Here is a 15,510-nt window from a genome sequence, read left to right as displayed (position 1 = left end):
TAACAGCTAACTAGCACCCCAGTTAACCCTTGCAGCCCGGACTTGGTACAATGGGTTTAAAATTACAGATAGCCGTTAATTACTGGGTGATGGGGAAAGGGAGGAGAGAGAGAGAGAGAGACGCTTGTTCCGGGGTCCTATCCTGCTTCCCTTCCCTGGGGAGTGCCCTGCACCATCAACCCCAAAGTCCACTCTACCAACCCTATCTAACTGAGCTGGGACAGAGGGTCTCGATGCCCTTAAGCACACCCCTGAAGTGGATGTCATTGGTTGATAAATCGGCTCTCCGGCTGCTTCTAGTTGCTATGTGAATGAGAAAGATCGTTTGGCTGAGTCTGTGATGGTTACAGTCTGTGTCTCACTGAGACTGGCTGTGGCTGATTCTCTCCAATCTGGCCGAACTTCTAGCCGAGTTAAACCTCCTTCGAGATCAGGGTGCCCCAGTTATACTGACTGTCAGTTCCCCTCATCTCCCACCAAATCTGGATTTGATCACTGAGCTATTGTTCCTCCTCTTGGAGTTGAATGAGCTTCCTGATTATTAGATGAGGTGTAAATGGTTCTCTGATAAAGCTAGAAGATGGTTTGGAATGTCCAATATTTCTCTTGGATGGAGGTAGGTTAAAGTCTTCCTGGTAGTGTAAGGCCTTCACATTCAAAGGCAAACAGGTTTGCATGTAGCCTGTAGTACAATGCTGTGGGATGTTCAGTATCTCTGTGTCCAAGCAAACTCATATTTTGTAGGGTCCAGAATGTCTTAGTTGTTTGCTCTGTAGGATGGTGTTCCTTGTCTTTAACTGAGATGTTTGTGGGGGTCTTCCTTTAGCTTTACAAGCTAAGCCCTTGTTTCAGGCAGCTGCCCCTAGGCTTGCATATTGCCTAGTCTGTCTCAGCCAGAGAGCTCAGTGACTCTTAGTTCAAAGGTGAATTCTACAAACTCGTGTCCCACATTCAGAGGGTATTAGTCCAGGGTATCCGATGGGGATTATTGCCCAACCTTACACTTGTCAAAGGCCTTCTGGAAATTCAAATAGATCACATCCATTGGCTACCCTTTGACTAAAGTCCTTGTTACTTCCTCAGAGAATTCTAGTAAATTTGTCCGATGTAACCTTACCTTGATGAAGCTGTGCTGAGTCAATTTTATTTTAACAGCCACTTCCAAGTGCACCACAATCTCATCCTGAGTAATGGATTCTAAAATCTTACCATTGACCAAGATCAGACTAACTGGCCCATAATTTCCCATCTTCTTCCTCCCTTCTTTCTTGGACAGGGGTGTTACATTAGCCATTTTCCGGTCCTCTGGGTTCCTCCCTGACCCCAGTGATTCCTGGAAGATCACTATCTTCCATCTTTACACATATAAACTGTTTAAATACTTCTGTGTGCACAGTGTCCAGTGTTGTCACAAGATGTTATTCACATTAACCTGGTAGTACGTCTGATTTAGTCCACAATGCTCTTCAGTGCTCACATGATGGTAGAGTGAGACATGACATCAATGGACAAGAAAATGAAGTTGATTTAAAACTTATTCACTTTCAGCATGATTTGCACTATTGGTTAGCTAATTTCACCTCAAAGGTTTTTGTATTGCCTCGATCCTGTAACTAAATTTGCAGCTTCCAACTTTGTCTACCTGCTGAAATCTATCTAAACTTCAGGTTACATTTACTGTAAATAATTAGTGTGATTACACAGAGCACAGTTGATTCCAAAGAGGTTGTTTTCGACTTGGGCTGATAGCCATGGACCAGAAGTACAATTGGAAGTTGTTAGTGATTTTGATAACTCTGTCTTTGGAGCATACCTTGGTCAAATAACAAAAATAAAATTAAGTCAAAATGTCCTTGGTTGAGTAGTAGATTATTCATACCAGCAATTTTCAGGATTCACCATTCTAAATTGTGTTCTTGATTCAATCTTGGAAAGGTTAGCGAATTAACTAATGCCTTTATATAACATATACTTCTGGATGTCTTTGTTGCACTGATTCACTGGCTTGCTTTCTATTCATGTCAGAGCAGAGAAAAACTGAAATTTTCCTACCCAAATGAATGTGGTTGCTGAGTTAATTGAAATTTTCAAGATTAAGATTTATAGAGTTTCATTCAGTCAGATTAACAAGAGATATGTACCAACACTCTGTATATGCAGTTGACTTAAGCATCAGGTATAATTCTGATTGGATGGTGGAACAGCTCAAGAGACTGAATAGTCTATTCCATTAACTCTAGGTGGGTATTCTTTACAATCGCATAGCTATATTATTTACATGTGTGTATATATACTTTTAATAGGCAAATTTGACTCCTTGATATACACATGGCATTTACAAAACATGACTACCAGATGTGACGGGCTAATTTCTTTTTGATTCATCTCAGCCATAAAAAGCATACCAGCAGAATGTTGCCTCAAAACTAACAACAAAAGGAACCATTTATACTATCAGTCTCAATTCAAGATTAAACATCACTACTATAGCTACACAACACGAAGAAGCTGGATACACATTTTAATGAGCCCACATGGAACTTGGAGGTTGCAAGGAACTCTGGTTAGCTACCCCAAGGAATAGTCCTTTATATTCTTTTCGGTGGGACATATTGTGAGATATCAGTCAATGGTTTCATGTACTGACCATCCTATAAGATATCACTCTACACCCCATTCTACTTTTTCCAAGTTCTTCAAAGGAAGTAGATTTACCACCACCCATTTCCCCTAAGTCTCTAACTTTAAAATTGACTGATGACTTGTTTGGGTTTAAAATCCCCTGCTTGAGAACAAAACATTCAAGTGCAGTTTATTGTTATCCTGGAGACTTGGTGAATCTTTAATTTCCTGAATGTCCTTTAAAGAAGATGAACTTTTTCAGGTAAAGTTTGTTGACACATAAAAGCCTTTGCAGATTTTTGATTTGTAAGATGTTCTTTACTGGGAGTATCCTCGTATCAATGTTAATATTGAACATTTGCTTCCCTTAGAGTATCTCTATTTCCTCAAGTCGTGACAGAGAATATTATTGTGTTTTCGATGGAATCAATGGTCTCTTCTTGACACTGTAGCGAGGTGGATATATTTGTGATTCTTCCATTCTTGTTCTTGTTTGTTTGGAAAACACCTTCATTTTATCAAATTCAGTCACAAACAGTAAATCTCATCAAACTGCTCTGGTACTACTTCTTCTAAAAAGATAAATTGACTGTAACAAGAGTCAGCCACTAAATCCCATTTATTTTGATTAGACTAGATTCCTACAGTGTGGAAACAGGCGATTTGGCCCAACAAGTCCACATTGGCTCTCCGAAGAGTAACCCACCCAGACCCATTTCCTTACATTTACCCCTGACTAATGCACCTAACACTATGGACACTTTAACATGGCCAATTCACCTGATCTGCCCATCTTTGGACACTTGGAGGAAACTGGAGCACCAATGGTGTCAAAGTTGTGGTGCTGTCATTGTGACTGCAATTTCTTTATTGCTACATCTGGAGCAGTAACATTGGGCATCAAATGATTCAAGCATCTGTATCTGTCTATCATATGATTGCTTTTTAGAAATGGTGAAATCTGATAAACTTCTTGAGCCGGGCTGACTTTTTGTTTTCATTTGAATAGCTGTTTCCAGTGCACGATCCTCTTTTGCTTGCAGAATATCTGAAAGAGATGGATTGGAAATTTTGGCAACAATTCAACCTCAAAACAATTCTGGTTGTAAATGACCATATGCACGAAGTTCTGATAATATGTAAGGATTGCAGATAAAATTGTCAACAGATTCTTAGGGAAGCTATACACTTTTGCTAAATCTTGTTCTTGCCAATGACATATTTGCTAGTTAATGTAAAGTCATTGTCAAATGTACTGTCAATGATTAAATTATGTTGTCTTACAGTCATAGAATTGTACAGCTTGGTAACAGACTCTTCGGTCCAACTCGTCCATACCGACCCAATTTATTTTCCATCCAATTCATCTTCTGATTCATCCTCACCCTATTATGTCGCCACATTTACCATTACTCCCACAGCAAGGAAAGGCAAATTCCACCCACTGTATTCATTTCATTTTCTCCCAATGAAGGGAAGAATGCCATTTCACACTGTTACCCCTTTGTGATTTTGTGCCCTTTGTACAACAATGGAAGATTTGCACCTTTCGAGATTCTTCTTTGAACTTCTCTCCATATCTTACGTTGAAAGAATTGTCATGCTGAACTTGCGTCTTAAAGCAATCAATAAAAGAAAGCCCCTCAAGACACAAGTTTTTCAGTAAACTCTTCTTCTAGCTTTAAATTTTTATAATGATTAATCAAATTATTTCCTACTTTAGTGATTTTCTTAATGGATTTCTTTTATTGCAAAGCTTTTATTTACCAATTTTTTGAATAATTTTAAATGATTTTGAGCCAATTTGTACAATTATAGTGATTTATGTCTTCTGTCAGCTTTTCAGTTTGGGAATTTTTGCTTAAGTATACAAACATTTACTCTTTCTTTAAGGGACTGAACTTATATGAGCTAGCCGATATCTTGTGTTGTATCCTGGGTTCATGATACACATTTTTCTCCTTGCAGCTCTAATAAGGCTGTATATTGTCTCCCTCAACGTTTTCAATCTTTCTAAGACCAAGATTTTTATTTTAATTCTTTTATACGATATTGACAGCACCGGCAAGAAAAGCATTTGTTAGCCCATCCCTAATTGCCCTCGAACTGAGTGGCTTGAGGGGCCATAGCAGAGTTCAGTTCAGAGTGAACCACTTTGTTGTGAGTCTAGAATCACATGTGGACCGGACCTGGCAAGGATGCTAATTTCATCACTGAAGGACATTAGATGAGGTTTTACAACAATCAATCATCGTTTCACGGTCACCATCACTGAGACTAGCTTTGCATTCCATATTTATAAACTGAATTTAATTGCACCAACTACCATGGCATTAGCCTGGGTCTCTGGATAACTGATGTAGTGACATTACTATCATGCCAACACCTCCCCTGACTGGCTCTGGGTGCTCTTAAGCTGCTGAATATTTAAATATGCATTATCATTTTCTGACTAGTATTTTAATCCTTTTCTCTTCTCCTTGGATCGCTGTTGTTCTGTAGAACTGATTTTTTACAGGGTGTCACCATTTTATGGGAAAATGGTACCCACCATCTAATTCAGTACAACTAAATGAAATCCTCAGATGTCCATCACTGCATCATCATATATCTGTCAGTTTCTGCTGCATCCAGCTAGAACGCCTTTTGTATATTCACTGCCATCAATCTTTCTTGTTAGAATCAGTGTATCTTATTGATACCACATAGGGAAAGATGGCATCCAAAACCATCAGTAGAATTGATGACCACTTTTGATAAACAATAGATGTGTTTATTACATATTACTTAGTAGCTATTTACATTACATCTGTGATACATATTGTTTCTTGTGGGACTAACAAGGTTAAGCACAAATGAGCTACATGCTGTTAACATTATACAGGTAAATAATCACCGCAACACTAAGTACCCTCTGGAGAACACATGCAATATTAATAGAACACATAAAAACTCTGATTTGTTCCTCCCAGCAATTGTTTTTTATATCCTGCAGGTGGAGCTTATCTTTGATGTCAGTTGACCCTTCATATACTAACTGCCTTATACAACACGTTTGAGACACTTGATGAGAATTTTTCTCTTCTCAAGGAAATCTGACAAAATTGACTTTGTTCATGGGACAATGATTCATCAGAAGTTAACATAGCAGCCATCTTAAGTTTGATCTATATAGGCTTTTAAGCAGAACTCCCAAGAAGGGTCTGAAAGACAGCACAACCAAGAGAGTTCTCAATGTCAAAGAGAAAGGATTTCAGAAATCAGACAGGATTTTGCCTAAGAGACTGAGCAATCTTCATAGCCGTAAGCATGGAACTAATGACCTTATAGGAAATATCTTGGTTCTCTATCAAAGCCTGATCTATTTACTGAATCCACATGCTCAAGTAACCTCCAAATGTTCAACAACAGAAGCCATTGTAACTGCTGAATTCAGGCTTCAGGCCTTCAAACACTTTATCTCAGAAATAGAAATCTTCTAGCAAGTAACTAGTTTACAATGATAATGGACTGAACTGACTTTCATTTTTTACAAGTATCTTTTGTCTGAATCTACTTTTCACGGGTACTCTTGTATCTGCATTTCATCAATAACTATATCACATTTTTACTTAGTAAGATTCAGCAATGGTTGTGCAATTACCTAACCTTTGATGTTTTAACAAAAGCTTTTCAACTGGTTAGTTTTAAAATTGAAACACTCAAAGAGCTCAAAGAGGACTAAATGAACGATATCAATTCAGAGTTCACAGACTAACCTGCTGGCATGCCTAGCAATCATCATGTTATTTTTATTCTAAAGTACCTGAAGGACATAGTGCTTCTGACAGTTGTACCTAGCTACCTTCTGCAAAACAAAACCTCTTTCAATGTGTTTAATGCTGAAAGAATTTTAGATATTTGCTTCTATTCATGACTTTTTAAGTCATCGTTCATTGGAGTTATTGTTATCAAAAGAATATTCCTACTTTTTCACTTATTATCCAGTTTTAAAGAATCTGACTTCAAGCTTTCTTAATTCCAGAAAAGGCAAGTGCAACTTATCAACTTTTTGTGGCTACTGAGCAATGGTTCTTTCACTTGCTTTGATGTATTTCAGAGGAAGAACAGGAACAAAGAATCCAGTAAATTGTATATTCAGGCCATTTCATAACCCAGGATGGTTGTACATAACTAAAATGTATCCACCAATAAGAATGGTACAAATCATTTCATTATGAAGTTAATGTATTTTCTATTTCAATAGGTATGACTTCACAGATGATTACATGATTTTAAAGGTTAATGTTATATTTTTGGATTTTAGTCAGATTTTTATATGTAATCTGCATAAAGGACTACTCCCAGCATCAAGCTCTTAGTCACAATGAACTACTATGTGGCCTTACATGGACAATATGTGTAGTATAGCATTGCCCAGATGTCAAATAAAACCCTTGTTACTATATTTAGCACACTGGATATGATACAAGTCTTTTCATAATCTCTAGACTTTGTAAATCATTCTGTCAGACTACAGTCCCAGCCCAAAACTAGAGAACAATCTATTAAAAATAACAGATAAGCAATTGCAATAGATAATGAAGTAAATCCCAGGTTCACAGAACTTTATATATCCTCCACACCAAAATGACAGAGAATATGATCCTTTTCTTTTATTACCATCCTTCTAGAGCTGAGTTGGATGTCGCCTTTCTGATTTCTGGAGTTTGTTGGGTCGACTTCAGGAAATTTTCCCCTGCTACAGACCTTGAGCATTCATTTCAAGACAGCAGACAGCTGTCCTACCTTCTTCTCACCAAAGCCCCAGTCATTTTGAAGGCTAAACTTCATTAGCATGCAGCAAACAAACTGAAGACAGAATATAAATCTTCCTGATTACCCACCCATCTGGATACAACAATGCTAAATGGACTGGCTGACCTCTGAACCAGAGAAAGGCAAACTGTTGCCAATGAGTTTGAAATTATGGACAAGAGAGTGGTGGCACAGTGGGCGGCACGGTGGCATAGTGGTTAGCACTGCTGCCTCACAGCCGCCAGAGACCCGGGTTCAGTTCCTATCTCAGGCGACTGACTGTGTGGAGTTTGCACATTCTCCCCGTGTCTGCGTGGGTTTTCTCCGGTGCTCCGGTTTCCTTCCACAGTCGAAAGATGTGCAGGTTAGGTGAATTGGCCATGCTAAATTGCCCATAGTGTTAGGTAAAGGGGTAAATGTAGGGGAATGGGTGAGTTGCTCTTCCGAGGGTCGGTGTGGACTTGTTGGGCCGAAGGGCCTGTTTCCACACTGTAAGTAATCTAATCTAATCTAAAAAACAATGTGGGGAGAGAGTGACTCACATTAGTTTTCGAGAGTTTATGGATCATATTTCATCCATTTGTATTCAAAATTGTGTCAGGCTGAATTCTATTTATATTGTATATCCATACTTTGTAAATTAGAAGGGTCTATGGCCTTACCCAGCCAGGTTCCTCACCACTTAGTGGTAGACGTGGACCAATCTCAAAACAAATGGAAATGTTAAGAATTGTTGACAGGTCATTTTTCCATTGCTAAGGTTCCCTCAAAATTACCTTGAGAAAGTCTTCACATCCTTATGTTGATGGTCTTGGTGAATTGGAGAACTGCTATCTGAGCGTATGGACACAAAAAACCTTTCAAACGTTTGCACCAGTGGATAGGAAATTGTAGACAGTATATCCACCCCTTTCTGAATAATTACATCCATTAAAATGCCTTGCAAATGGTATCGATGCAAAGGAATTACCCCATTCATTCCCACTCAATGAAGCCTCAAGCAGGATCAAAGGAAATTAAATATATATTTTGTGGCAAATAAGTCATCTCCTAACTCACCAAAGCGTGTCCACCTTGTACAAGATATAAATGGGATGGAATATCCTCCACTTACCTGAATAATGCAGTTCTGATAAAATGCAAGAAGCTGAACACCATTCAGAAGAAGACAGACTGCTCGACTGGCACTCCATCCATGACTTTACACATTGCCTCCCTCCACCACTAACACTTAGTGGCAGCAGGGTGTACCATATGCAATTTGGTAGCAATTCATCAAGGCTCCTTCTACAGCACCTTCCAACCCTGTGACCTCTACATGTAGAAGGACAAAAACAGCAGATGCATGGGAACACAGCCATCTCCAGGTTCTCTCTGAGCATTCAACCATTTTGTTCTGAGATTATATTGCCATTTTCTTCAGTATCTCTATGCTAAAATTCTGGAACTCTTTCCCTAACAGTGCCATGCATCTCTCAACACCACATGAACTGCAGTGGTCAGGATGGCAGCTTGCCCCCACTTTCTGAACAGCAGTTAAGGAATGACAATATATGCTGGTCATGCCAGCAATGCTCACATCTCACTGACATGCATTTTCTTCTCAGACATTTTTTCACTGCTCGAAATGTGATTTCCAACTTCTTGGAAGGCATTTCACTTACACAGCATTTTATTCACATTCAGCTGCACTTCTCTGCTGCCAACTTTCACCACAGCATGGATTAACCTATGTAGCTTCATTCTTTTTTATCTCTGATGAGTACCAAGAATAGAACTAACTTGACTGCCAACAGCAGCAGGAGCAATACTTAGCAGCAATACCAGCTACCTTCTACACAGACTCAATCCCCTTCATGGAGCACAGGAGATGGGCACCGAGGTTGAACTGGAAGGTATCAGGATTCTCAGCACAGGAACTAAAGGTAAAAGATCCACTCTCGACATGTCTGAGCACCAGTCACAGCAGACCCCGGCACTCTTGGCAGATCACATGGAATTCTGCAGCCTCCTGAAACAGACCTCCTTCCCAATGGACCTGGTGACCGTGCGTTTCTAGTGGTTGTGTGAAGTATGAGATTTGTGCGACCAGGAGAGGAGGACGTATGTTTAAAAATGGTGAGTGTGAAGCATGGGTGTGAAAATATGATTAGATAAGTGTGAGTGCTAGTTGTTCAAGTGGGAATGTGAGGTGCCTGTGGAGGGAGCAATGAGTGGAGTTACATGATGGGTTGTACCAAAGACCACTCTAAAGAGAATATTAAGGATGTCCGTGTGTGTGAATCACCTGAAAGTATTATGCTACTCAACTTTCTCATCCTTCTGGGAGCATAGATCTTCTAGGTACACTATATTCTGGTTGAAGGGACCACATTTACTCTGCCGATGTCCTCGGGCACCTCCATCCACATTCACTCAGTTGGAGAGGTTATCCTCTTTTTCCATTCTCAGGAAAGCTAGTTCATTGAAACACCTCAGCTCCTACAGCAGAACCTTCAGGAAGGACATACGAGCAGCTATACCAGCAGTATTCCCACTAATTTCTTTTCTCCTGGATGGACTACAGAGGTCATGCATGGCAACTATTTTCAGAACCAGTAGTTAATACTGCAAATGGTATCAGCACACCCATCACCATGCACAGACCTTTGGAGTAGCCATGGAAGCCTGTAGCGTCACATCTTATGTGGAATGGTGATTGTCATATGTCCACACAATTGCTGGAGTAGCTACTGTTCAAAAATCCAAGTGTTGGTGAGCTGAGGTAACCTATGCTCTGGTTCCGTGAATTAGAAATCCTTTCTGTGACAGAATGGACATGTCTACCTGATTCAAGAGTGTGTGCTGCAAAAACAAAGCATGTCAGACAACAATCGATCAGCAGGAGAATCGATGTTTCGGGCATAAGCCCTTCATCAGGACTGATTCCTGATGAAGGGCTTATGCCCAAAATGTCGATTATTCTGCTCCTCAGATACTGCCTGACCCACTGTGCTTTTCCAGCACCACACTCTCTACTCTGATCTCCAGCATCTGCTGACCTCACTTTCTCCTATGTGTCCCTGATTGCTAAGGTAACTCCCAAGAGGCAGGATACCTCTTATTAAGCCTGTCTGTCTCTATATTGAGTTTCTGATCCAATACTGCTCTCCATTCTGGCAGGGACGAAAGCCAGGAGTTTCCACTCCAAAATGTGTGAAAGTGTCATCTGGCAAAATAATTTGTACTGAGCAAAATCAAAGGAAGGATCGGAGGGGTGACTGAATAAAATAGTCAAATGTAGGCTTTGATGAAGTTCTTAAATGACAACAGTGAGAGAGATAGAGTTTGAAAAGCTCTTTGATATGTTGCAGGGCTGGGACTTGATACAAAGATATGAGAGAGGTTGATAATGAGGAAAATGTCATGAAATGCTCGAAGACTTTGATGAGAGTTATAAATTGGCTGCAGTGGTGGAGAGGGAACACATGAAGAATGGTGAGCAGCCATTGGTACAGATTAGGATATGGGCAGCAGAGGTGAAATCAGGGAGTGTGATTGAGAAGATATAGGTTCAGAAGCTTATCTCAGGGTCAAATAAGAAACTGAGTTTGCAAGAGGTCTGTTTAATGCAAAGATTGTAGGCATGGAGAGCGTATGGAATAATTGGTGAAGGAATGGAGTGTGTGCTGTGGGCAAGAACAATAGCATCAATGTACTTTATGCTTAACTCTGGAAGTAGTAGTTTCACAGAAAGCTACACAGTTCAGTTATGTATAATGTGTAAATAGCACACTGTGAAGTTACTTTAACGGTAGAGTGTGATAACGTCAAAACTGAAGTTGTTCAATAAATTCCAATCTAATTAAAGGAACTCATTGTAGTTTTCTTGGAAGAACACATCCAGTGAGGTACAACAGAACTATCCTACTGAAAACTGGGGAAGAAGTTAGAAAGGGTGATGAGCAAAAGAAAAATATCAAATTTCTTTAGCCAAAAATTAATAATTCAATAAGAAACATTTGACCTTTGCTTAGCCAAACATTGCAAATATCAAGACAAGTAATTTAGATACTTCTGTGATAAATGTGCGCAATTTCAGTAAATATTTATATCCTATAAAACTTTGTGGATAGTTAAACAGTTAATAAAGTTAGCTGAAAGTACTCAAAGTCATCTCCAGTAGGGCACACTGGAACTCTTCTCAGCAAAAGGTTGCAGGTTGGAAAAGGGTTAGAAAGTCACAGGAAAATGTTTGAGGGGGAGTTCATTTTTAAACAGCAAATTGACTCATCTTATCACAAAGTTATTTGAATCTTTACAGCTGGAGCCTCTTCCCCAAGAAGTTCAGCTTCAGAAGCCAAACGCCAATGCTGTAGCTTCTCTGGAAAAAACAATTGAAATTCAAAGTAAGTTATTTGAGTAATTTATGTTTAATTACAGGAAGTGCCAGGAAGGTCTGTCTGTTTACTGCTTTTCTAAATCAGTATATCAGTTTGCTGATTGCACGTGGGCTCATACTCAATGAAGAAACAATATTATGTTTACATAAATAAATTATAAAAACACAATGAGCACTTAGAAAATAACTATGAATAACAATTACCTCAGAAATCTTCTCTCAAACCAACAAACTTCAACCAGGATTTCTGTTCTTTCAGAGCATAAATGCTTTCCTTTTCCAAAACGAGAAAAAATAAATCTTGGAAACACTCCAGAATAAGCTCTGATCTGTATTTTTATTGATAATACAAGTCCAGAAATTAAAACCTTCCATTCTTTCCTTATAAAATCCAGAATTCAATCGTGAAACAAAACTGGCAGTCTTTTCTACAGATGAATAACAAATAATCTAATGATGTTGGCAACGGAACAGTGTAGTGAGAATGAGTGGTCCATTAACTTTTGGCATGTTAAATTTACTTTGCAGTTATGAGAACTGGAATATTTTCCACCACAACCTCTTTCAACTCCTAATATATATCTTGTAAAATTATCAGAAATTGTATAAAATGAATGGGATTTTAGAAAATGTCTTGCCAAGAATACATCCCAGCAAGGAAAACTGCAGCTCCTTCTCACCATTGGAATAGTTTTACAATCTTGGCAAGTTGAAATTTATGTTATCAATTTTCCACTTATGTGCAAATTTCCACTAATCTTTTATTACAATTGTACATAAAATAATCACTGTGGTTAATGGATTTCCACTCTACCTCATTGATCATCCACGTTGTTCGTTTCCTCAAATTCTGCTGTTGCTGTAGGAATGGGGACACAGTATCAATCTAAGCAAGTAGGACTGAGATATTCCAGAAGACTCAAGACTTTATTAAAAGTTGTACTCCATCCTTCTTCATTCTGCTAACAGCATTTCATTGCTTTACGCAGAACCACTGTCTTTGGAAATCAGGATAGGTCAGCGGCAGCAGAAATCTTGCAATGAAAAGAAAATGCACAAAAATACAGGGCTATAACAAGTGAAAAGTAGTATGTTAAGTGTCTTTTTTCACACTAGACTGGTTTGTTCCATTTATTTAAAATCATTACATAGAATAATTCAGTTTTGCTAGACTTAATGGAATTGAATTAATTCTCTCTTATCTTGCAGAATCCCATTAAATTACTGCCAAGATCAGACTAAATGTAGTGATTTTTTTTAAAAAGCAATGTGTTTTCTCATTCATTTTTTAAGTAAGTTCTATAGCAGTCATCTGCATAATCTCTCATATCTCATTCCCTGGTTAAGCCATTGCAAAATCTTGGGTTTTCTGTATGCCATATGAATCAAAATAAAATCAGAATCTCATTATTTCTTAATGAAATATTGTTGGAAACATTATATAAATCAGTGGAGTAAAAGCTATTGAATTAAATGTAATTTATCAAAGCAACCTTCGGTTAACAAAAGAATCGTTTAATTCAGCAAACCGTTGACATATTTGTTTTTAAATTTTGCATGTAAGATCATTTTGATAGATTCTTATTGTACAAATGTAAAAAAAGTACAGACTCTTGTAAACTGTTTAATTTTCTGTTTAAAATGTCTTGCTCAATCTTTTGTGCTCGTAAGGTAAAACCAAGGAATGGAGCAACAATTAACTGGACAGGTACAGGCAGAGTCACCTGGAGAGTAATGTTCATACTATTCTATAAAATGTGTCTAGCTTCAACTTCAGGGACAATGTCTACAGATACCATCTTGTCACCTATCTTAGAGACAGTACCATAGCAAGTATTATGTAACAGATGCATGTCTCACAGGGACTGAGCTGCAACTGTTTAAAATTATTAAACATAGTGCTCTCACAGCTAGCAAAGAGCGAACACCTCAATCCCATCAATATGAATCCATAATATCAGGAGTAAGAGAATTATGTGGGTGCTCATTGCACCATTTGGTTTTGAACTGAATTCACTGAAGTCTCCTCATGTGGATCTTCGGACCTGATCTCCAAAACAACTGGGTAGATTTACTTCTTTCTGCAAGTCAACAGAGAATTCACACAGTCAATGATCAGTGAAGCCATGCCAAGTGCATTGACCATTTTAGTGATTATAATGTGTTAAAAAAGCTTAATTCAACAGAATTTCAGCTATGCCTCATTGGGATAGTCTGGATACTTTTGGTATGTGATAGACTGCTAACAAATCAAATATGGGATGATGCATGCATTGTGATTGCAGTGAACTCATTGTGATCTCAACTACATCATCAAGTTGAAAACATGAGATTAATTATTCTGGGTAACATCTTACATGTGATTGTGTGGAGCACTACTGAAACACCAAACTAAGATTCTAAAATTCTCTCTAAACTTAATCTATAGGAATGTCGCCATTCCTGTTGATTCCTCATTTTATCCACACACTTTTTGGTTGTGAATGGGGATTCCTTTGGATTCTGGTGACATTAATAAATACAAATCCAGTTCCCATAAAATGCAATGCCTTTTTAACCCACTCATAACAGTGTCAGGATGCCCAATTTGATACCTTTGCAGGTTTTGAAAAGAACTTTGATGAATGGAGCCAAGAAAAGCAGGAAGACCTCCTTGTCTCGGAGGAAGCATGTCACATTGTGAGTCCACAGGATCCTTGATCCCAGAGAAGACCTGCCACTGCCTACTTAGGAATCCAATACTTCAACAGATTGTCTCCAAGTGTGGCAATGCCAGTCCCTCGTGATTGGCGAACAATCCCTGTTGCCTTTATCAAACGTTGCCCTATATGCCCTGACCAATTTTGAAAATCTTTGAAGAAAATTATGTTCTAATTCTTATCTATAGAGTGAGATGCAAATCAGCTTTACAGATTTTTCATCATTTGACATTGAAAACTATATTTACTTCCATTCACAGAGAAATATTGGATATCAGTGCGACAGTATGCCTCAGAAGTTGATTGGTCTCTCAAAGATGCCCAAAACCTGGAAAGAAAAGAGACAGAAACAGTTACAGCCATGGCATCACTTTCAGTGGACACCAAACAGAGACATTCCCAGAAAAGGAGCAGGTCAGTAACAACATAACAACTGCATAGAGATCAGCATTGATGTTGCAATCAGAATAAGAGACTTGGATGTCACTTATTTTGATCTGGGTGTGTTTCAATGTTGATCTGATAATCTAAGAGAGAGATAAATGGACTTCATTTCAGACAAGATGCAATTTTAAAAGTATGCTACTTTGAGGCTAGATTAAGTATATTTTACAAGTGTACATACGATGTACATACATTTACTCCTTGCATTCATAGATTAAATATTTACACTTTTTAAAAAAAAAATTAGTACTTATTTAAGTTTAACCTCCATAAGACCATTCGACATAGGAGAAGAAGTATGCCATTCAGCCCATTAGGTCTGCTCCATCTTTCAATGAGTTCCTGGCTGATCTAATAATCCTCAGCTCCACTTATCTGTTTATTCCCGATAACTTTTGATTCCCTTACTGCTTAAAAATCTGTCAATCTCAGCCTTGAATATGCTTGATGACCAATCTCGACAGCCCACTATAATAAAGATTTCCACAGATCCATTACACTCTGAGAGAAGGAATACCCCCTCATCTCTGTCTGTAAATGTCCACCCTTTAGTCTGAGGTTATTCCA

At 38.5% G+C, this 15,510-nt stretch overlaps 1 protein-coding gene across 15 annotated transcripts in view; it reads left to right on the top strand.

Moving 5' to 3' along the window:
- LOC132815678 (histone deacetylase 9-like) overlaps window positions 1-15,510 on the top strand; it is a 766,519-nt gene that overhangs the window by 732,227 nt on the left and 18,782 nt on the right. For 14 of the 15 annotated variants that reach the window (XM_060824722.1, XM_060824725.1, XM_060824717.1 and 11 more), the window contains 2 exons: window positions 11,723-11,807; window positions 14,760-14,913. In XM_060824722.1, the coding sequence (XP_060680705.1) occupies window positions 11,723-11,807; window positions 14,760-14,913 (239 nt within the window). The remainder of the gene's footprint in view (window positions 1-11,722; window positions 11,808-14,759; window positions 14,914-15,510) is intronic. The other variant, XM_060824719.1, reaches the window with a different exon arrangement.

This window comes from Hemiscyllium ocellatum, chromosome 5, assembly GCF_020745735.1.
Source record: "Hemiscyllium ocellatum isolate sHemOce1 chromosome 5, sHemOce1.pat.X.cur, whole genome shotgun sequence".
NCBI lineage: Eukaryota > Metazoa > Chordata > Chondrichthyes > Orectolobiformes > Hemiscylliidae > Hemiscyllium > Hemiscyllium ocellatum.
This window is presented reverse-complemented; position numbering and strand designations above follow the sequence as displayed.